The sequence below is a fragment of the Mangifera indica genome, chromosome 3 (genome assembly GCF_011075055.1).
Source record: "Mangifera indica cultivar Alphonso chromosome 3, CATAS_Mindica_2.1, whole genome shotgun sequence".
Classification (NCBI taxonomy): domain Eukaryota; kingdom Viridiplantae; phylum Streptophyta; class Magnoliopsida; order Sapindales; family Anacardiaceae; genus Mangifera; species Mangifera indica.
Genome location: NC_058139.1, coordinates 4,410,196 through 4,430,585, shown reverse-complemented (window position 1 = coordinate 4,430,585; position 20,390 = coordinate 4,410,196). Strand labels below are relative to the sequence as shown.

Genomic DNA, 20,390 nt, shown 5'->3' with positions numbered 1-20,390 from the left:
TTAACTAGAACATGATCAAAACTATAATTTATGTTAAAAAAAAAAAAACCCTGTATGCTAACCCACTTGTTTTTATAGCTTCATGTCAGATTAACTGTTTTAAGTCAAGAATTGTCAGCTTTAAATCCCACTCCATAAGCCGTTCCCAACACCTAACCTAAGTACTTTCAACTTGACCCGGGAAACTCTGACTGAGTTGGCAGGGAACTGCTCGTTTGGTTGGACCGTACTTTGATCTCAATCCCTTAGCCGGAGGTATTCAACTATCTTCATTTCAAGCGGGCTGCACTTCTAAAGTTTTGGGTTTGCTCTATTTTAACACACAGCGATTTTCTCTATATCGCTTTTTATAACTTCCAATCAATGCCCAAAAATCCAAAATCTTTACTTTACACATCACTACTTCTGCTACATCAGCTGATAAGTTGTACTAAGTTGTCCTGATCCTGATAACATTGAGATAACCTTATCTCCTGTAAAGGCATAATTGTGCTCCACTTGTGTGAATGACGTTTTACATCGGTGTTTGCCCCCTCAATCTCAATTGCTTATTAGTTTCTTCATATGGGCTGGTCTTCAATCTAGTATATGCACAATTTTTTCCTGCATGAAAAAGCTTGTGATTTTTAAAATTTGATCAAAACCACTGGAACGTTATTGATGTTATTGAAGCTTATAAGAAAGAAGAGTGTGATGTTAGTGTTAAGACAATGAAAGTGCCTTTAAATCTATGTGAAAAAGCCACCTTTGTGGTTATTGAGGAAATTGCCTGAATTCAATTAAAGAGCTGATGTGATCATGTATAATACTGTTATTAGGTTGTTCTATGAAAAGTGTGATCTGGTTACTGCAGATAATTTGATAAAGCGATGGGTTTGATTGATCCATACCCCAATATGATCAGAAATGTGTCAATGTTTAAAGGGTTTTGCAATGTAGATTGGTAAGAGGATGCTTGTAGGTTGCTTAAGACTATGAGAAGACATGGTTGTGCTCCCAATGCAGTTGCATATACAATCCTTCTTGATGGCATTTGTAAGTTAGGGAGTATGGAGATGGCATTGGAATTGTTAGGGAGAAATGAAAAAGAAGGTGGGGATTGTAGTCCTAATGTTGTCATGGATACATCTGTCATTGAGAGTTTTTTCAAAAAGGGTATGGTAATGGAAGGATTGAGGGTTTTGCATAGAATGAAAGCTTATGGTTGTGCTCCCAGTCGTGTCACAATCAGTATTTTGATTAAGGTTCTTTGCCTTAAAGGCTAGGAAGCATCTAAGTTGATTGATAAAGTTGTTGGGGGTAGTGTTTCATATGGCGTTCGCTACAGTTCTCCAGTGGCGGCATCGGTTAGGATTAAAAGACTTAAGGAAGCAGATAAACTCTTTTGGAAGATTTTGGCTACTGGGGTGAAACTTGATGGTCTAGCATGTAGTGTGGTGGATGGTTTTTACATGTAAGAGAAAATTGAGAAGATTGGGTGCTTATATTCAATTGACTCTGACATTCATTCGATCCTCTGAGATGCGCTTTGCAAAGAAGGCCATTCGCCGGAAGCTTCAAAGCTTTCAAGATTTATGCTGGAAAGGAGAATTCAACTTCAAGCTCAATATGCTGATAAAATAGTTTAACACTAGAAAAATCTGTAGATAAAGATCTAATTACATGTCTCACTAGGATTGGAGGGAGATGCTATGCAAAAAATAATAATAATAATATAGCCTTGTGAGGGCCCTGTTTGCTTTTTGGAGAACGGGTTGTGATAGTAAAGTCAGAAACTTTTGAATTAAAAACTCACTCACTCTGGATAAGTTTGTAGAGCTTCATAGACTACTAAGTCACTTCCAGATTAGCATTAAAAATGTGCAGCTTGGAGCATAAGTGAAGTAGTGTCGCCAATCCAAACAAATATGAATTAGCGTAAAGCGCATGATCCAGGTCTTTATGAGATTTCTATCTGGGCATGTCTTTATCTACCTATTTTCCTTCTAGTATGGAGCTTGCTCTGAGGTAACTCTTTCTTTTTTCCCTCAACTTAACCTATTTCTAAGATTGCTGAGGCTAATCAGTTTATCATTCCTTGTTTTGAAATTTTATTCTCTGTTGCTACCTTTCAATTTATAATTTGATCTTACAAAGGAGGTGTAGGGCTCTGTTAGACAACTAAAATGTCTGTAATCTGACAAAGGTGACATATCCTGAAACAACATTGTACTCTTTGGAAGCGTATTAGACTTGATCAAAAGCTGTGAGTTTTAAGTGGATGATGGTGTGATTACTCTGCGTGATCTTCTATAGCTCACATGATATTCGAAATGCTTAAAGGTATCCCCACTTCTATTGCTACAATAGGATTTACGTAATAAGTCAGATCATAGGGATATCCCTTTAATACAACATAGACCATCAAAATATTTCAGAAAATGGGCATATTTGCGATGCTGAAAAAAAGGATGAATAGCTTGATAATTTATGAACAAACAAGGATAGCATGATTGCAAAATTTTTTTTCCTTTTTATATATTTTAAGAGTGCATTGTCTACATACATGTTTTAAAAAGTAGAGGACAAGGTTATACTGGAGGTAATCTAACTTTGCATTAAGCTTCAAGTGTGTTTATTGAGAATACTCTTTACAAGCTGACATTTCTAGATAGATTTGTCTATTGGCCTATTCATTCCATCAACACCTAATATTTTGTTTCCTTATATGTGGATTCCATCAACACCTCAACCACCCACCTTTTCTTGTTTTTATTTTTTTATGTTAATTGTCATTATCTGTTAAATCTTTACACAAGTCTTGGGGATGCTAAATTTCAAAGGTACTGTCAATATTTACTACATTATTATACTGTATTTTTTCCTGAAGCTTCTTTTCTTGGCACAAGTTTTTGCAGGTGTGTCATATCACATGAATGCAGTTGTTGGTAAAATTGCTTCCATTTTGTCATTCAACTTGTATTCATTGCAAATGAGCATAACACTACCATGTGTACTCACTTAATATATATAATACATACTTTTATGTGTTATTATATAGTCGAATGTTATTTTATTTTTAATTAAAAATTATCTAATTTCATTTATATACTCAAAATTGACATACATAATTTTATTGACTTTTTATTGGTTTTATGCAATAACAATGTGCACAATAATACTAAACAAACACAATAACAATTATCATAATTTAAAGATTAACGCAATTTAAAACTAAAATTTATTTTGAAATTACATATTTTTCTGGCTTATTTTCATGTTTTAAATGTGAGATATTATAAATGAGAATTAAAGTTTGAGATATTACAAATGGCAGTTAGAGGTCAATTAAAAAGGTTTGAAATAAATACAAAATTATAATTAATTAAGTTAGTTGGTTAGATAATATGAACTTTATAAAGTTTAAAGTCAATGGTTACATTATTTTGGCCAAAGGATTATTTCCCACCCAAGGTTTAGTGCCTTGGGTAGACATAGTGATTTGGCCACTTTTGAAATCTGATCCTTGAATTTTGCCTGTCGGTCACAAACACTACCTCACGCACACCCATACCCACTCTCCATATGTCCCATGCAACACGTGTCACGCAGCAAACTTAGTCTCACAGTTTCCTTGGTGCATTGCATGTTCATTTATCCCTTCAACCCCGAAATCTATTCTTTGTAAATTGCAGTCTCTTTCACATCCAGCAGAGAGAGGTGAAAGTGTAGAACCGAGGCAATTCTCTGTCTCCAATCTCAAGAAATAGAACAATTCTAGTTCTAGGTTTAGCGTTTGGCTTCCAAATTTCTTTTAATTCAACCATTCATCACTGATCTATCTTACCGCTACCTTTCCTGTCTCGTTTTTACCGTCCGATCAACCCCGGTTCTTTTCAAGATGATCTCTGTTTCTTCTGGAAAACTCAATATGTTTGTTTCTCTGTCCATTTCTTCTATTAATCGCATTTCATGTTCAAATTCAAGGCTTCGCCGATCAATTCTCTGAAATGTTAGGGTTTTCTTTTTTTGGTTGCGAATGATGTGGAAAGATTTATTTTTAACCTGTTAATCAATCGTACTATCAATTGATCGTGTTTATTGTTCTTGATTGTGTGATTAGGGTTTCTTTTACTGTTTTTATTTGCGCTTGATTCTTTTTCAATTCGGGCTTGTATATTATGTATATTGAGGAATTGAAAGGAGCAGAGGAGGTGGAGGCTGTCGTGGAAAGTGGAGAAGAGGAGACTATAAAATCGTGTGGAGAAAACGATTCCGTTTCCGTTGGTAGTGAGATTAATAGTGGAAACATTGTCGTTTCTGGGACGAAGAGGGTTTTGGTTGGTGCAGGAGCTCGTGCACTGTTTTACCCGACTCTGCTTTACAATGTTGTCAGGAACAAGTTTCAGGCGGAGTTCCGGTGGTGGGATCGTGTTGGTGAGGTATAATTTCCTTAATACGTTTGACCTTTTTTTTTTTTTTTAATATACGATATAGTTGAATTATAATTGCCTTATCTCATGTATGATGATATAATCTTGGAGTTTTATGATGATCCCTGTCTTTGTAAAGTGATTGGTTTTGGCATTTAAAACAACTTCTTTTTTTGTATACTTGGAAATTATTTAATTATTTTAAGTTGTGTGGTTGTGTGATCTAGATACTAGATTTACTAATTTCCCTTGATGTTCATGAGGTGTGGTGGATGAAGCATAAACTGATTTACTAGTTTTTTTTTTTTTTTTAATGATTTTGGTTTTATGTCTGTGTTTTTTGGTTTGTTTTAGATGATATGTCAATTCGGTTTCTTTTTTGCTTTTGAGGTATAAATTTCATACATATGGCTATGAATATTTGTTTAAAGGATTCTGAGGTAACACGGATTATTTTCTTCTTTTTACTGTGGTTTTGTGCTTGCTTTATTTTAGAACTTATTTTGCCCCTTTTTTACTGATTATATTCCTGGAGGTAAGATTATGGGAGTTTCTGAAATTTTTTGAGTTATTTTGGATTTTTATTCTACGATTCACATTGGGAAGTTGTTATAATGTATTCCCATATTGATAAGCAATAGCTACATCTAATACATATATTTTCAGTTTTTACTGTTAGGAGCTGTTCCATTTCCTGTTGACGTTCCACACCTAAAGGGTCTTGGTGTTGGTGGAGTGGTCACACTAAATGAATCATATGAGACTTTAGTCCCAACATCTCTGTATCATGTGAGTTTGTTTGTCAGCTCTTTTGGCTTAGTTTTTTTCTTTACCTGTATTTTACTACTCATATGTTATCTAAATGAGCACTTTGAGACTTTAAAGCTTAATTCTGTTTTTGAGTTATAGAGTCTCATTTGACATGTTGATAAGTTATTTTATATGAAAATTTTTAATGTTTATGGTTATCCTGGAAATGGAGCTGTTAAGCTCACCAATTGAATAAATATTACTGCACTCTCAAGATCAACTTTTAAGTTTAGTCCTTGATACTACTGGCTTTTTTAATTAATTCCCTTCATCTTATCTCTAAATAATATTTGATTGTTCATTGCATTTTTGATAGGCGCACGGTATTGACCATTTGGTGATTCCAACAAGAGACTACTGCTTTGCACCATCTTTGAGTGACATATCTCAAGCTGTAGACTTTATTCATGGTAAGGATAATTACAATTGTACAATTGTTGGTCTGAGTGCTTGATTCCTCATCAAGTTCTATTTGGTTGTAATGTTGGGAATTTGTGCCTCTATCAAAATGGAGGGATCACCTTGGACCACCTGATCAGGCAGTTATTGATGATGCTTTGAATGGAGAACATGGAGCTAAATTTAAATCTGAAGGTCCAATATGTACTCATGTTCTTTATGTTTGTGTTCCATCTATTATGTGGAGTACACCTACGGTGGATCCTCTGGTACATGTGCCTTCATTGTTGTGGTCCTTGCTTTGTATGAGGTTTAGAAGGATGTCCTTCCTGTGCAATTTCTTTATTGTATTCTAGATTCAGTTATCAATCTAGTAACTGTATGTTGAAGTTGATCAGGAAATTATTAGTTTTTCTGTAGGTATCAGTTTTTCTAATGGGTCTTATTAATATCTCATCATTTCTTGTATTCTCTGAGGAGAAATGGTTTTACTTGTTAAGAAATATATAAGTTGAAGTAGATAATGTTTACTTAAATGTAAAAATATAAATGTTCCTGTTGAAGCAATTATTTATCTGAACTTCTTTATGTTGTCTTAAAGAAAATACATTGAGTAGGCTAACAACATATGTACACTGTAAAGCTGGCCGGGGACGTAGCACAACCATTGTAATTTGTTACCTGGTAAATGTTACTTGTAGAAATAGCTTTTGCTTATTTGTTAGAGACTCTGCCTTTTCTGAACTTCTATTTTTAAAATTTATTTGTAGGTGCATCACAAGCAGATGACACCAGATGACGCTTATGATTTTGTGAAATCCATCAGGCCAAGGGTTCTTTTAGCTTCTGCTCAGTGGCAGGTAAACCAGGATTCACCCCTGGCAATTATTTGGCGCCTCTAATTTTCCCATTGTTTTATTGAAGAGATGATATGTATGAGTACACTAGATTGGATGGTTATATTTAGTGTGCAAGCGGCCTACCCCATGGGTCAATTTTAATATTTTTATTTCTTCTGATAACACTTGTTTTGGTTGCTGTTGCCTTTTTATTGAATTTTATAAATAAATTTGTCCTATCACATTTCATTCTTAGCATTTCTTGTTGGTTATCATTGCAGGCTGTTTTGGAATACTACCACCTAAGAGTGAACAAGGCTTGTGTTTATAGACATGTGGCTGATCACGTTTTGAGAGCTCCACGTTCAATGAGTGCACAAGAACTTGTGGCATTTGATAATAGCTCTGTAGTCATTGTAACAGAGTCAGATCTTGATGGATATGACTCAAGCCGTGTTTCCAGTGATGTTGGGAGTCAGACGTGGGCTGATCTGAGTGTGGTTTACCGAGTTAGAGTTGCTGGTCAAGCAGCTCTGGCTAGAATCTCGTGCATGTTGTTTCGTTGCCACACCCAGCAGAAAATTCCAGGAAATAAAATGGGCAGGGTGAGCAGCTGCTCAATAAGTGCTGATCACCTGGGAGGCATTAGTGTAGACATTCATGTCTACTAAGATATCACTGTAGTTGCCGATAAAGGTGTTTATTAAGTTTTTTGTCTCCTTCCAGTATATAAAGTGCAAATAATGTTTTTTCAGGCACACATTCTTCAGTGAGATGGATTGCAATCTAAGTTACAATTACATCTTTATTGCTCAACCATATAATTATGTAGAATTTTCGGAACGCCTAACCAGGTCTCCATCAAGTTTCAGAAGATGCCAACTCATTCGCTTGCTTTATCTTTCTGCTTGTTGCCACTCTGTAATTGTGGTTATGATTCCTTTCTTCACCTTCTATCGACAATGCCTGATCACTCAAGTAAGGCACTACATACTTCTTCATATCAGGTTTCGAGATTCCAAGATGACCTCCGGCCACACTGACGTATTTCACCCTTCCACTCTCATTCAATCTTTTCAGCCCAATCCAATCTTCAGTGTAAAGTTTTGTCTGCACAGGACAAAAGCATGTATAGAGAAGTAAACAACCTTCTAAAACCTGAAAATTTAACATGCCTGGTATGAAGCACAGAAGTGAAAATGAATGTTATCAGAAGTCCAGACTTTTGTTTTTAAATACCTTTTCAGGAGGTTGAACTGGACTGAAGGCTCCATCAGGATAAAATCCAAACCAGGAAGTTTCCTTGGGTATTAAAACCTTGTCATCTTCAAACTGTAGAAAATAGAATTAAAGATGGTGAAAATATGAAAATCCTTCGGCTTAAACTGAGAAAATTCTAAGTAAATTCTCCAATACAGGAAAGGATAAGTTCTTATTGATCACCATTATAAGCACCAAATTCTGTAAGCTACTGAAACGTTCCTTGTAAGTGGAGTTCCTCTGATCAGGGTGTTCATTGTTCAGCTTTGGAAGAAACTTGCAGTTACTCAAATATTTAGAGATCTCCTGGAAAGAAAATGTTCATTTTGACATGTAATAAGTAATCAAAAGATCCACTGGTGTATTAATGTATACTACTCACTCACATTTGGAAGTTTAAGATATCCACTGGGAGCCAAATGTTCCTGTGATTCCACATACCAAAGAAACAATGTTAAGCCCTGATAAAAATCGAAGAATGATGGTTTTAAACTTAAAGAAGCTTGGACACAAAGATCATACTTGGACATAGTTGCTGTAGATCTCCGACTTGATCAGGGTAGCGGCAATTTCACATAAAACACCAGACTGCAGAAGGACAATCCACAATACCAATTATAGATCAAGAAAAGACAAGCAAAATTCTAACTGGGAATTAAACGGATGAAGTTTTTATTATTTATCTAATTGAATATCTATTATATGTGACTCATCGAGCGCTTCACACTTTCAAATCTTTTGCATAAAGAGCAGTTGGCCAAATTATACCTTCCAAATTGGAGAAAAGTAAAATAAAGCTTTCAATCAATATGAATGTGCCAAATTATACCTGATTTCCTTTCCATATTTGAATCAATTACAGTAAACAGATGATAGGCAGCAATACTTACACCACAGAGAGGCACAGATGCAGTACCAGCATGAGGGCCTGCTAAGGAGATAAAATTTTTAACCTGTTAAAATGATTGATGGAAGCTTGTCAAAAGATGCCCGATTTGCAAGAGAAATTAGTAATTTTAGAAAAAGTGATAGGAAGTCGGTTTATAGTAGGGAGCTTCACAGTAAAGTGGTTCTTACTGGAGGGCCACCGTCACAGAACTCAATCACACCACGACCTATTAAGTTACCCTGTTCAAAGAAATAACAACAATAAAAATGAAAGCAGAAAATACAAGTTTCCAGAAAGTTTACATTAAGAAAAATAAAAAATCTGGAAAAATAATTGTCTGCATTAAAGCACAGATACAGTGAGATGAGAATAAATAATATATTTTAATTAAAAAATACATTATCCTTCGCTCTCATCCATGTATTTATTCATCTAATTATTCATGATTAGATTGAATCAGTATTTTTTTTATAGACTAAAAGTTATATAGTAAAATATTGCAACATAACATAGAGATAGAGGAGATAAAGACTTCATTGAGTGTCCGTTATATATTCATTCAATTCTGTAACCGTGTAAAGAGCACAGAAAGCTATGTTAAAAGATTAAAAGAAGGCCTGATAAGTTACCTGGGAGAGACCAACTATGTTGTAACCTTCTCTCAGTTCTTTCATTGCCTTCACCTGTATGTAGAATACTTGTCAAAGGCAGATAGATCTACTGACGTTGACCAATTGATTAAACCCAAAGCTTAGTTACCTTGTCACAAACAATTTGAGTCTGTAGAAGTAGAACAAAAATCAGCCTCCAATCACTCACCTAAAAATATTACAGCCAAAATGAAAGGTTAGAATCTATTATCATGATTTTACCTGTTCTTGCAGAGGTTTAAACCAAGAATCCCATGTTCCATCCCCAACTTCTCTGCAGGATGAAATAAATAAAGCAATATCATCACATAAGGGAGAGAAAACAAAATAAAAAGGGAGATTATTTCTTCTGTCCAGGTGTTTGCTTTAATGAACAAACAATCAGAATTAACTGCAATGTATTCAAATTTTCATCAAGTTAGAATTAAGGTGACAGGTGAACCAATGATGATTTATCATCATAACTATAATTATTCCCACGACACAATACTAGGTTCTAAGATGAGATTTCGTTATAATTTAATGCATAATTAGAATTACATAAGGCTGATTTAAGCATAACAAAAATAAGGGATACTGCTAACATACACGCAATATCCTTGAACACCAGAGAATTCACTGAGTAGCTCAGTGAATTGTTTCACTCCTGGATTGGAGCACTGATCTCCAATACCTGTCATAATAAAATTAGACTGTTACCAAGATGTTGAAAAGCATTAATATGGAAAAAAATTATATTTTTTCAGACAAGTAAAACTATGGATGCTGAATCTATTCATTGAACAATATGTTTAAAAAAGAATTCTGGCCCCATTATTTTTTTTAACAATAAAAAATCAGTATATTATGATTTAACTTGAATGGATGCAAAACTCGAAAGGAACATTCAATACTAACTCACACAGCCAAACTTCAGCCATTTAATTGGATCAAATTTTGCGATATTCACTCTTTTCAAGACAGACTCGATCCAGTTCTATTTCATGGGCAGTAATAAAACATCTTACTTGCAAGTTGATTATCCTGTTCAGTGTAATTAATCAACAAAAAGGTTTCGGCCAATATACAACGACTTTTCTACTACAGCATGTTCAAACTACAAAACAATCTTTACAATCAATAATTTGCAACACAACTAACTAAGCAACAGGAATTCAGAAGGCTCAAATTTATAAAAATTATTTCGGTTCTTCAGCCAACAACGAAAGACGAATAATATCTAAACATATATCCCCCAAAAAAAAGGGAGCAGAGACAATATTCAGGATTCAGATTAAGATAAAAGCTAAAAGATCAAACACAATTAAAAAGAAAAAAAGAAGCGAGTTACCATGGAGTACTATGAAGGGAACGGAAAGAGAAACTGGGATGAATAAGAAGGCAAGAAAGGAGAAAAATAAAGTGAGTAGCAAGTGAAGAGCCATGTATTAGTGATGAGTGTTAGGACTGAGGCTCTGAATTTATAAAAGGGAGAACGAAAATTCCAAGAAGTTATTCAGGAAGTGTGAATAAAAAGAAAGAAATAGAAAGTTGTGATTGGTTAAGAGAAGTAAGAAGGGACGGTGGAATAGTATTCCATTTAATAATATTATAAGATATATGATTATATTGCATTTATTTTTTAAATTAATATCCTGTTTTTATATTTTATATATAATTTAAATATATAAATAATATGTTATTATATGATTGATTATTATATTATTTTTAATTTAAAATTATTTAATTATATAATAATATATTATTTATATATTTAAATAAATAAATAGAGAGGGGGGAGAGAGAGAGAGAGGGAGAGTTGTATTGACATAATTATTTGTATTCTCGGTAGATAGAATTATTCATGTATAGTTCAATCATCAATACATCATACATGACATACGCAAAAAGCAATCCATTCAATTCTTTATGTGTACCATAGTATTAATATCCTTTTGCACCCTATTGGTCTAATTACAGCTCATTTCAGTCTTTGGATTTTAAAACTTTCATTTTCGGCCCATACAATGGAAGATTCTCTTCCCAAAACTCCGTTGTTTTTCATCATTGTTATCTTAATTTCTGACCACAAACATGAGTTTTTGTGGGTTTCTTTTCACTAATTTTATATTGTATATTTCATTCATATTGTTTGTCTATTCATTGTTGCTCCTTCTATTACTTACTTTATGATTGTATTTCGTATCTTTGGATATATCAAAAGTATCATCCTTTTATTGTCTTTATTTTTTTGCTTAATCATCACTTATATTACATACATATTATGATATTGATTGGACGAGTGATCTTATAAATATATGTTTCATCATTGACTATTACATATTTCTATGAGATTCTTTTATCTTTTGATGTCGAAAAAAACAAACATTCGTTTTTCATTCAAGTATTAAAGTAAAATATAAGAACACTTGTAAATGCTATTTCCAAACTTCTATAACTTTGATAGTTCTGGTAGAATATAGAAGATCTTTAATCCAAAGCTATAAATATATACTGTGATAATCAAAGTGTCACTTAAATTATTTATAATGATATTTTTCATGAACATAGTAAACAAATTGAGATATATTATCACTTTGTCAGCTACTATTTGAGCAATAACACTTTTCATCTCATTTCAGCACATTACATTAATCAAATAACTAACGTATTTACCAAAACTCATCTCTTAATATGCTTTTATAATTTATATCACAAATTCAAGTTATCAAATTTTTTGTTCACTTTAATTCGAAGAGACGTTAGAATATACTATTTTCTACTTTATTTTGTGTATTAGTTTTCCTTATTATATAAAATTTTTTGTTTTTCTTGTATATAGTATAACTCATGTATAAATACAATAATGTAACAATACCTAAAACACAAAAATTGTTCCATTCGACTCTTTATAATTGTCATCTTTCTTCTTGTTAATTGAGTGCTTCTGCTTCTCACCAATTGGATTAATGGGTTCGTCTGGATGGCTTCAGCTATTTTATATTTGTTAACTGTACGTCTGGGCTGGGCTTCTCACGTCACGCCTTTGCAACTTGTCACAATTTATCAAGCATTTGGGATTTTAGCCTTCAGTTAGCTCGTTTGAAATTTAAGAAGCATGGTTATAAAGAAAATTGCGGAACAGATTTTGATAAGTTTCAATTACCATGTTTACTGTTATTAACTATAAGGACGCAGTTTTGCTAGATTTGTGTCGCCATTTAATTGGTTTTTACATGAAGTTCTAAAATTTCAGGCATGGACGTCAAGCTTTGATAATAAAACTACTCTCTATTCTCTTTTTTCTGTGAGATGTGGACTTCTACATTTTAGTAATAGCAGATTTTGTGTTTAATGTCCAACTGTTTCTCCCTGAGAGTAATTGTGTGACTGAAATTTGCAGCCTTAGAAAATTTGGAGGAATATAAAGATGAGGGAAAAGGACTATTTTCCACCCATTTTTTAGGCCAATCTCAAACTTATACTTATGGGAGATGAAAAACTATTTTTTCCACCCATGACCAAACTGCTATCCAATTTCTCAGTTAGAGACAGGGGCAAAATCGATATTTTACTTTTTAAAACCTTAAAACTTTAAAATTTCACAATTTCTCCCTCCAAGTTTTAAAAACTAACAACTCAACCCATCCTCAAATTTTAAAAAATTTAGATTTCACTTCTAGGGTTTGCTTCCTTCTCCGGCCACCATCGACGGTCGACGCATTCCACTGATCTCGTATCTCGACTACAAAGGATGACAAAGGACAATCCTTCGTAGTCCAGATCTGGACGACGAAGCATCGTCCCTATCTGGAAGAACAGACGAAGGACGACGCTTCATCGTCGTGTCTGGATGACACAAAGAAGGACGACGAAGCGTCGTTTGGATGGAGCGATGAAGAGATCTCTATCTCTTCGTTGCATCGTGCGATGAAGAGATCTTCGTCCCTTCGTCGCACCGTAGGATGAGGAGATGAAGATCTCTTCGAAGCACCAGAAGAAGGAGGAGGTCGGTGACGATGACGGAAGATGAAGTTGAAGAATGGGGGTGAAACTACTATTTTTGAAAGTTATGGGGGACGACTGCGTTTTGAAAAATAAGGAAACCCTAGGTTTGGGGGTGAAAATGTTAGTTTTCAAAGTTTAAAAATTTTGGTTAAAGATGAAATATTAATTTCTAAAACCTAAAAGGGGTGAAAAGTAATAAACTTTATAACTTTTTAATATAAACAGTAAAATATCGATTTTGCCCTTGTCCCTAATTGATAAATTAGACGGTAGTTTGGTCATGGCTGGGAAAAAAGGTTTTTCGTCTTTTTGGGTATAGGTTTGAGATAGGCCTAAAAAATGGGTGGACATAGTCCTTTTCCCTAAAGATGAACACATCTGGTTATTATGACTGGTATGGCCCCATTGAGCTCTCAGTTTGTTTTCGCATTCAATTCTGTTTCACACAAGATTTTGGACTTTTGGGTGCTTAGCTAACAACTAATTGGATGTGGGCTGCCGTCCCATTCCCGGGACTTCTGCTATTTGCCAGAATCAACCTTAGCACATTTACTGAACAAAATATATGACACGGCAGTTAGTGTAGCCATAGAATTACACATACGCAACAATATCTAAAATCATCCTCCCTAATTTCCCATCTGGACTTTTCATTCGTTGCTTCAATGTCTGATAATCAAGAATTCCTTAAACTTCAAGGTATAGCCCTGCTTCCACAAGGATGAATCACTATCAATATAGATTAGAGACTAAGTCAAGAAAGAAGAGATGATTCATATGGAGAAAAACCGAAAGCAATTTGTTTGTTTTTTTATTTGATACCATCTTTCCTAATTTATTCAATGTCACAAAAGATTAAAATTTTGAACACGATTGCAGATATATATGAGCTGTAAAGCTTTGTTGTACAGAATAAGAAACGGGTATGGAATGAGGACCTCTAACAAATTAACTATGAGAAGAAAAGCTCAAATAATGAAAACTTGCCTTGAAGGTATTTTATGTAATTGATAAATGTTGCTTTTGACAGGAATTTCTTCAGGCCTCCCTTTCCTTCACAGCCTTCACATCCAGGCAATTCCCAAGTTAGTCCAAGTCCGAAACTATTGTCAGAGAGATAAGGACTATATGCAAACGGAATCGCAATTGTTTTCACAGCCCTGCAAGACAACGGAACCGCCAAAGAAGGCTTCACAGTGTAAACAAAATGTGTAGAGCCACTTAAACATGGGACTTCCTTGAAAGCAGGCGGAAGCCTGGCTGAACAATTGAGGTATGTGTAGTTCCTCGCAATGAAGTAATAGTTGAAGAGCGAAGGAGGAGAAAGATTGAGATTCAGAAAAACTTCATGGACACAACTTTTGGGGTCAAGCAGTTCAATTTTTTTGGTATCGTATGAGATTGATTTCACAACCAAGTCACCAAAAGATGGAAAGTGAATCATAGTGGTGTTTTCTGTGCAAAACAGCTCGAAACCGGGGAGACCACAGTGTTGAAGCACCTGGTCTTTTAAGCGAAAAGGGAAATGAATATCAGGTTCAGGGGTGCCATGACTGCATTTCACTGCGGGGCAGTTTACCTCAGTGCGGTTTGTGTTAGCATACAATGAAGTTATATAGAGAATGAAGAAGAAAAAAGAACCCATTGCTGCAAATGATAAATAAACAAGAGCTTCAACTGCAGATGGTTGGTTCATGCTGCCCTGTTCAGTTTGAGCCACCCTGAAATTTCTCCTGCGTGATTCATTCATTAATTTCATTCTTTCTATTCACTCTTTTTCTTTTCGCTGGAAACTGGAAAGAAGAGGTGAATATATCCATTTCTACACAACACGGCCGGTTTGTGTAGAATGAAATTCATTGGTCGGCCTGCCACTTTCAGATTTCCATAGTCTATTGACCCTTCTTAATTACTAGTCCGACTTAAACCTTTGTTTAAATTATTAATTAAACAACTTGACAAGACAAGTTTGAATTCAGTTGGTGATAATTTTAGAATCATTAAGAAATTCTGATAAATATTTAAAAGTTTTTGTCTTTTTTAGTTGGTGTCTATCTGTTTTTGGGTTAGGTTTTGGGAAAGGGTACACTTGTAATTTAGTTCTTATCTCTTATATTAGCTTGTTTGATTTCTAATTAAACAGTTAAGGAAGACTAGGAAGTCAAGTAGCATGGGAATATTTAATTATTTTATAGACATTTAGCAAGTTCATACACTGCCAAGGTGACTTGACTGGAAGTCATTCTGTACCTGTGACAATTTACATCATCCTTCTTCACACGGCACATATTTCTCTCAATCACGCCAGCACTGCTCATCCTACTTACCAGTCAAATATCACCCACTTTCTGTACTTCTCCCAGCAATTTCTTGCAGCCAAAATCATATCCCATATATGAAATATGAAAAAGGATTCTACAAGATTCATATACTGATACAAAATAAAAAACACAAGAAATATGTTCCCAGTTTAATATGAATTTGTCGACATCTCTGGACTTACAGGGGTTACACGGCAACAAATTGAATCTTTCAATGGTTGAAATAAGCTGAATGCTAAACATAATTATGAGTTAGAACAAATGCATATGCAGCCAATAGAAATGAGTTACTGACAAGCTCAGATTAAACTGCGAAGGTGGGTTCCCTGATACAGATGACATTTTATACTACAATTACAAACCGGGAAAAAATAATAGGGATTGTAGGAAGAAAAAAATATCAAATTAACTCTTGGCTATTCTCACTGGTTTATCCTTCCGAAAAGCAAGATCACTATTTGGCGAAGTCAGCAGATGATGATCTGCCTCCTCATCTTCGCTCCCATCCGTTAAAGATGACCCAACTGACTCTAGTCTTCCATCTTCATCTGCATTACATTAGCAAATTAGTCAAGTTACAGCAATATTCATTTAAAGAATTTAAATCCGACACTTCTAATGCTTCGCAATTAAAATTATGCCTGAGAAGAATCAGGTCTTTTCTGCTGAATATATAGAGAGGACAGACTCAGATCCCCAAGCAATCTAGCAAAAAGCAAATCCACTAAGCTGTCACCATGCAGGATTGAACTAAAGACTAGAATTCACAAGTACTTTGCACATCAATCTCCCCATATATGGCAAAACAGGCTCATTTCTCAGGACCTAGAGGATTGTGCAACAAACATCCACTAATCCTCATACGTTACAGAAAAATTTCACTAGTCATTTAGACAATTTCAAGCAAATCATATTTTCAAATCAGTATAGCAATACAGAGCATGTTAGAGCATTTAATCATTGTACTTCAGATTTTCCACACATGCAATCCAGTAGCACAACAGATGATTTAACCAGTAACATAACCGATCTATCATACATGTAAAAAATTAATTAACTAAAATAGGAGCCATGTTTATGCTTTATCTGACTCATTCCTTTTCCCTCAAATGTAGAATAACATAATAAAATGAACAACAATATTCACACAGCCAAAACTTTTTGACAGTCAATAAGTGAATTGTTTACATGTCACAAGGAGAGAAAACAGGCAAGAATAAAACAAGTTGAGGTAATAAGCCTCAGAAGCATAGTTATCTGAACAAATTTACCAGAATATGATGGATGATCAGGAAGATGTCTAACTGCATTTATCTGAATGCTCTCCGGCAGCAGACAATTACAGAAAGAACCTGAAAATTCAAACAGCAACCTGATTATGTAAGGAAAATCTAGTTACATGTCGGCCAAAAGTTAGACACTATGTTACCCTCAAATAATTTCGGGGCACACTTATTATACTTTATGGGCCCTAGTTAGAATGCAGATTCTTCTTGATATATAATTTTCACTTACCTAATCGAGCCAGGCGATTTACCCATCCTGGAATATGCTTCCCAGTTAACTGAAAGCAGACTTCCTCAGTAAAATGGTTGCAATTCTTGGCAATCAAATGATACGTATCCCCATGATATTTCCCAGAGATCTGTTCCATGAAGGATCGAAATTCTGAACGAGACATGCTTGTGCTGCCCAGCAACACTGACCGCCTGAAAATAAAGCCAGGACAACTTCTTGGTTCCACCTCAAAAATTCCACTGGTAGAGAACTCATGGGCGCCAAAGCCATATTCCGATCCATGAGCTGATAAGACCGTGTCAATAGACAATGCAGCATAAGAATTATAATCCAGAAGTAAGATACAATTAAATTAGAAGAACATATTATATGAACAAACCTCATGCAGTGGTTAATATAGCATCTAAATAAACAAGTATATAATGATTACAACATGCGCCACACAACTTGCATATGCTTAATTCTGTTGTTTTAACATACAGCTTAGGTTGAATTCATTTGTAAAATCAACCTTTTGATTTAAGCTCTCCCACAGAGTTCCCAAGAGAGAGAGAGAGAAGGGTTGGGGGAACTGCATAGATGCTGGAACTCAACAGTTTTTTCCCTTAAAGGAAAAAACGTACGTAGTGTGCATCCAGCAGCTAGATCTTACAAACAGATCCTTGAGCCCTAAGAACCAAATTCCTTTGGCCTTTCACATTTTTTACATGTAGGATAAGAGGTGAGTAAAGCATCTATGATAACAAAAAAGGACTAAATTTTTTCTTGACAAATCTTGGCTGTATGCCAACAAGATAAGTGTAATCCATGTCCTAGCCTTTACACACAACCTTTCTGAGTTTTAAAAAATTCTTGATTTTAAACAGTGACAGATGTGGAATCAAATGCTTATAATGTTGATGTGAGAACTTAAGCGTGGCAAAGGAGGCATAGAGCTCATATAGCATAGCTTCAATGGAACGAAGTTTGTAGAGTAAATGATTCTTTGAATCCAAGGAAGCAGAACAAAATTGATGTAGCTTGTTAACAACCATACTTTTACGCTATGAACCCAACCAACAAATAGATCTAAGTCAGCCAAATCATTTCAAAAACCTTTTACTATCAGAATCATACATTAAATGCTTGGTGAAAGTGGCCTCAGAGCAGCTTAACTAGTTTCTAAAGCTCAAATGTGCCACAAATCTTGTTTATGTATCAAGTTGAGGATGATTCTTTCATGCTTATTATCGCAAATATCTTTGGTTCCAAATACTTAGTAATATTTGCTCAATTTCAACTTCCAAACCTCCACCCACAACCAAACACATACAAAGAAAAGCTTTGGTTCAGCCTCTTACTTTTTACACCCACATAAGCTATTTGTATCATCATTTAATATTGTATAAATAATCAATAAACTCACAACTGGTTAGAGTTTTAGAACATAATTAGTTTGATAATTCAAGGTTCTAGGCTACTTTACCTTGACTTGTTATCAACTACATTCTTTGAGTCAATTCAAAAACTGAAAAGCCAACCACCTCTTGGCTTTATAAAACAGACTTTCCATGTTCATTATTGAAGCATAAACCATAACAGCAAGCATTGTGCTTCTTTTAAGTCGTCTAATATGTCAAAGATACTAAACTATTGCATAGACACCAACATTCCAAGATTTAGTATTACAATATCCTCTCTAAAACTTGATTTTGAAAAACCTCATCAATGAAAGTACTACATGTGTGCTACATAGTCAATAATTCAGTAAACCAACTTATAGAAATGAATTTAAAAACCACCTAATAAAAAAAAAAGGCCACAAGTTATTAGACAAAATCCAACAATCAAAGGAAAAACCAAATTGTTCAAATCTGCACCTAAAAAGGTAAAAAACAAATTGATAATATACAACACTGAAAACGGCAAGTCTACGTACCTTCAATACCAGAATGGAATATCCCAAGCCCGAACCAGTAAAGGTAGTTATTTACTGGTGTAAGGTCATACACATTGAGATACAACGCCACACGATTGTTCCCTCCACTACTCTGCGCTTTCGTGAGGCTGAAGCTTGAACTTGATGAGAACAATCGCATTGTATCCAACAATCACACCTCAAAGCCTCTGATTCTTAATTAACAACTCATCATTAGTCCACATTAAACCAAGAAAAGACTAAAATAATAAAATAACAATAAAAAATTGAAATCAACAACATACACATTAGCTACTCAAAAACTCAATGAACATACCACAACACAGGAAATCCGTGTAGAGGCTTGTACATTCAATATCTCACTGCAAAAGATTACATAAAAAAAAAAAAAATTATGTTTTGATATCTGTTTCCGGTTGGTTTCTAAGGGAAAAGCAAAAAGAAAAGAAAAGGGAAAGAAAAATGATTGAGAGGTAGATTTCGTAAATTATGTTGAATTGGACGCCTTTTTTTTCAGCATGCAAACAAAGCTTGTAAAAAACAAATAAGCTGACGGATATAAGAGAAAAAAACCTAGAAACCCTACACAATTGAAAGATAATCAGGAACAATATAAAGAATTGTGAAAAGGAATCAATAAAGATAATTATGAATGTTAATAAAAATATATAAATAAATTTACAGAGAGGGTTTACGAGAGATAAGATGGACGCAATTGAGCAGAGACGGAAAAGAGGAACTGTTGAAGAAAATGAAAGAGAAAGGAGACGACCGGGGAGTTTTGGAGTAGTTTATTATAGGTGGAATTAATTAATTAATTCTTGCTTTATTGTTATTTTTTAGTTATTTGTGTGTCTTGTCTTATTAATGTTACAAATTAATTTTTAATGTTATCTACTTTATAAATTGGAATTAATAATATTTATTTCTCATACTGTGAGTTCTCTTTCCCAAGAACATCTCTGCCAGAGGTGATCGAAGACAAAAACCATCGGGGTGTTTTGATTAACGATAGACATTTCTTAATCAAAGAACAAACCACAAGAAACGCACTTCATTCATTAGTCGTCACAATTTTCATGTCATCTCTCGTAATAGAAAGTAATAAAAAAACAAACCACAAGGAACACATTCCGATGGTCGACACAATTTTCATGTCACCTCTCGTAATAAAAAAGTAATAACTTCGTATCTTATTTAATTTCTATTGCGATTTTATTCTTAATGTGACTATTTAGAATGTTAATATTTAAATTTGAATTTTAAATTATAACAAATGAAACAATAACCCATTTTCTGAATTCTATAAAAAATGAGGAATTACAAAGAAAAGAAAAGGTACAAGATTAATGTAAATAGTAACTAGTATCTTATTCATGATTAAAAT

General features: G+C 34.3%; 5 protein-coding genes across 9 annotated transcripts; 2 read left to right on the top strand and 3 right to left on the bottom strand.

Annotated features, from left to right (window-relative positions):
• The first annotated feature begins 974 nt into the window (after positions 1-974).
• LOC123210861 (pentatricopeptide repeat-containing protein At5g47360-like) lies at positions 975-1,457 on the top strand. Its single transcript, XM_044629353.1, has 2 exons — positions 975-1,160; positions 1,266-1,457. The coding sequence occupies exons 1-2, from the start codon at positions 975-977 to the stop codon at positions 1,455-1,457; spliced, it is 378 nt and encodes a 125-aa protein (XP_044485288.1).
• Positions 1,458-3,660: 2,203 nt separating this feature from the next.
• LOC123210684 (phosphatidylglycerophosphate phosphatase PTPMT1-like) lies at positions 3,661-7,276 on the top strand. The gene is made up of 6 exons (XM_044629169.1): positions 3,661-4,421; positions 5,079-5,201; positions 5,539-5,632; positions 6,223-6,305; positions 6,392-6,481; positions 6,742-7,276. Exons 1-6 carry the CDS (start codon positions 4,161-4,163, stop codon positions 7,129-7,131), a joined length of 1,041 nt encoding a protein of 346 aa, XP_044485104.1. The 5' UTR covers positions 3,661-4,160; the 3' UTR covers positions 7,132-7,276.
• LOC123210685 (palmitoyl-protein thioesterase 1-like) lies at positions 7,145-10,783 on the bottom strand. The gene is made up of 12 exons (XM_044629170.1): positions 10,590-10,783; positions 9,848-9,932; positions 9,482-9,533; positions 9,369-9,389; positions 9,239-9,292; positions 8,798-8,848; positions 8,611-8,673; positions 8,243-8,308; positions 8,107-8,145; positions 7,904-8,026; positions 7,700-7,792; positions 7,145-7,570 (listed from the first exon to the last, which is right to left on the bottom strand). The coding sequence occupies exons 1-12, from the start codon at positions 10,681-10,683 to the stop codon at positions 7,322-7,324; spliced, it is 990 nt and encodes a 329-aa protein (XP_044485105.1). The 5' UTR covers positions 10,684-10,783; the 3' UTR covers positions 7,145-7,321.
• A 2,987-nt stretch (positions 10,784-13,770) lies between these two features.
• LOC123211989 (RING-H2 finger protein ATL22-like) lies at positions 13,771-15,138 on the bottom strand. Its single transcript, XM_044630985.1, has 2 exons — positions 14,234-15,138; positions 13,771-13,953 (listed from the first exon to the last, which is right to left on the bottom strand). The coding sequence occupies exons 1-2, from the start codon at positions 15,003-15,005 to the stop codon at positions 13,934-13,936; spliced, it is 792 nt and encodes a 263-aa protein (XP_044486920.1). The 5' UTR covers positions 15,006-15,138; the 3' UTR covers positions 13,771-13,933.
• A 511-nt stretch (positions 15,139-15,649) lies between these two features.
• LOC123211990 (deSI-like protein At4g17486) lies at positions 15,650-19,833 on the bottom strand. Of its 5 annotated transcripts, none has more exons than XM_044630986.1 (7): positions 19,699-19,833; positions 19,320-19,365; positions 19,004-19,197; positions 17,083-17,370; positions 16,839-16,919; positions 15,994-16,115; positions 15,650-15,893 (listed from the first exon to the last, which is right to left on the bottom strand). In XM_044630986.1, exons 3-7 carry the CDS (start codon positions 19,161-19,163, stop codon positions 15,867-15,869), a joined length of 678 nt encoding a protein of 225 aa, XP_044486921.1. In that variant the 5' UTR covers positions 19,164-19,197; positions 19,320-19,365; positions 19,699-19,833; the 3' UTR covers positions 15,650-15,866. The 5 variants fall into 5 exon arrangements, with proteins under 5 accessions (XP_044486921.1, XP_044486922.1, XP_044486923.1 ...); XM_044630987.1 differs by having other exon boundaries at positions 19,004-19,191; XM_044630988.1 differs by having other exon boundaries at positions 19,686-19,798.
• Between the last annotated feature and the right edge of the window lie 557 nt (positions 19,834-20,390).

Coding starts and splice junctions, on each gene's coding strand:
- LOC123211989 (XM_044630985.1), bottom strand. CDS start 15,005: ATGAAATTAATGAATGAATCACGCAGGAGAAATTTCAGGGTGGCTCAA. Junction 13,954..14,233: donor TTACATAAAATACCTTCAAG/GCAAGTTTTCAT, acceptor TTGTGGAAGCAG/GGCTATACCTTGAAGTTTAA.
- LOC123211990 (XM_044630986.1), bottom strand. CDS start 19,163: ATGCGATTGTTCTCATCAAGTTCAAGCTTCAGCCTCACGAAAGCGCAG. Junction 17,371..19,003: donor ATTCCATTCTGGTATTGAAG/GTACGTAGACTT, acceptor CGGTCTTATCAG/CTCATGGATCGGAATATGGC. Junction 16,920..17,082: donor AAATCGCCTGGCTCGATTAG/GTAAGTGAAAAT, acceptor TTGAATTTTCAG/GTTCTTTCTGTAATTGTCTG.
- LOC123210861 (XM_044629353.1), top strand. CDS start 975: ATGAGAAGACATGGTTGTGCTCCCAATGCAGTTGCATATACAATCCTT. Junction 1,161..1,265: donor GTTTTTTCAAAAAGGGTATG/GTAATGGAAGGA, acceptor CTTAAAGGCTAG/GAAGCATCTAAGTTGATTGA.
- LOC123210685 (XM_044629170.1), bottom strand. CDS start 10,683: ATGGCTCTTCACTTGCTACTCACTTTATTTTTCTCCTTTCTTGCCTTC. Junction 9,534..9,847: donor GGTGTTCAAGGATATTGCGT/GTATGTTAGCAG, acceptor TTCATCCTGCAG/AGAAGTTGGGGATGGAACAT. Junction 8,849..9,238: donor ACATAGTTGGTCTCTCCCAG/GTAACTTATCAG, acceptor TTCTTTGAACAG/GGTAACTTAATAGGTCGTGG.
- LOC123210684 (XM_044629169.1), top strand. CDS start 4,161: ATGTATATTGAGGAATTGAAAGGAGCAGAGGAGGTGGAGGCTGTCGTG. Junction 4,422..5,078: donor GGTGGGATCGTGTTGGTGAG/GTATAATTTCCT, acceptor ATATATTTTCAG/TTTTTACTGTTAGGAGCTGT. Junction 5,202..5,538: donor TCCCAACATCTCTGTATCAT/GTGAGTTTGTTT, acceptor CATTTTTGATAG/GCGCACGGTATTGACCATTT.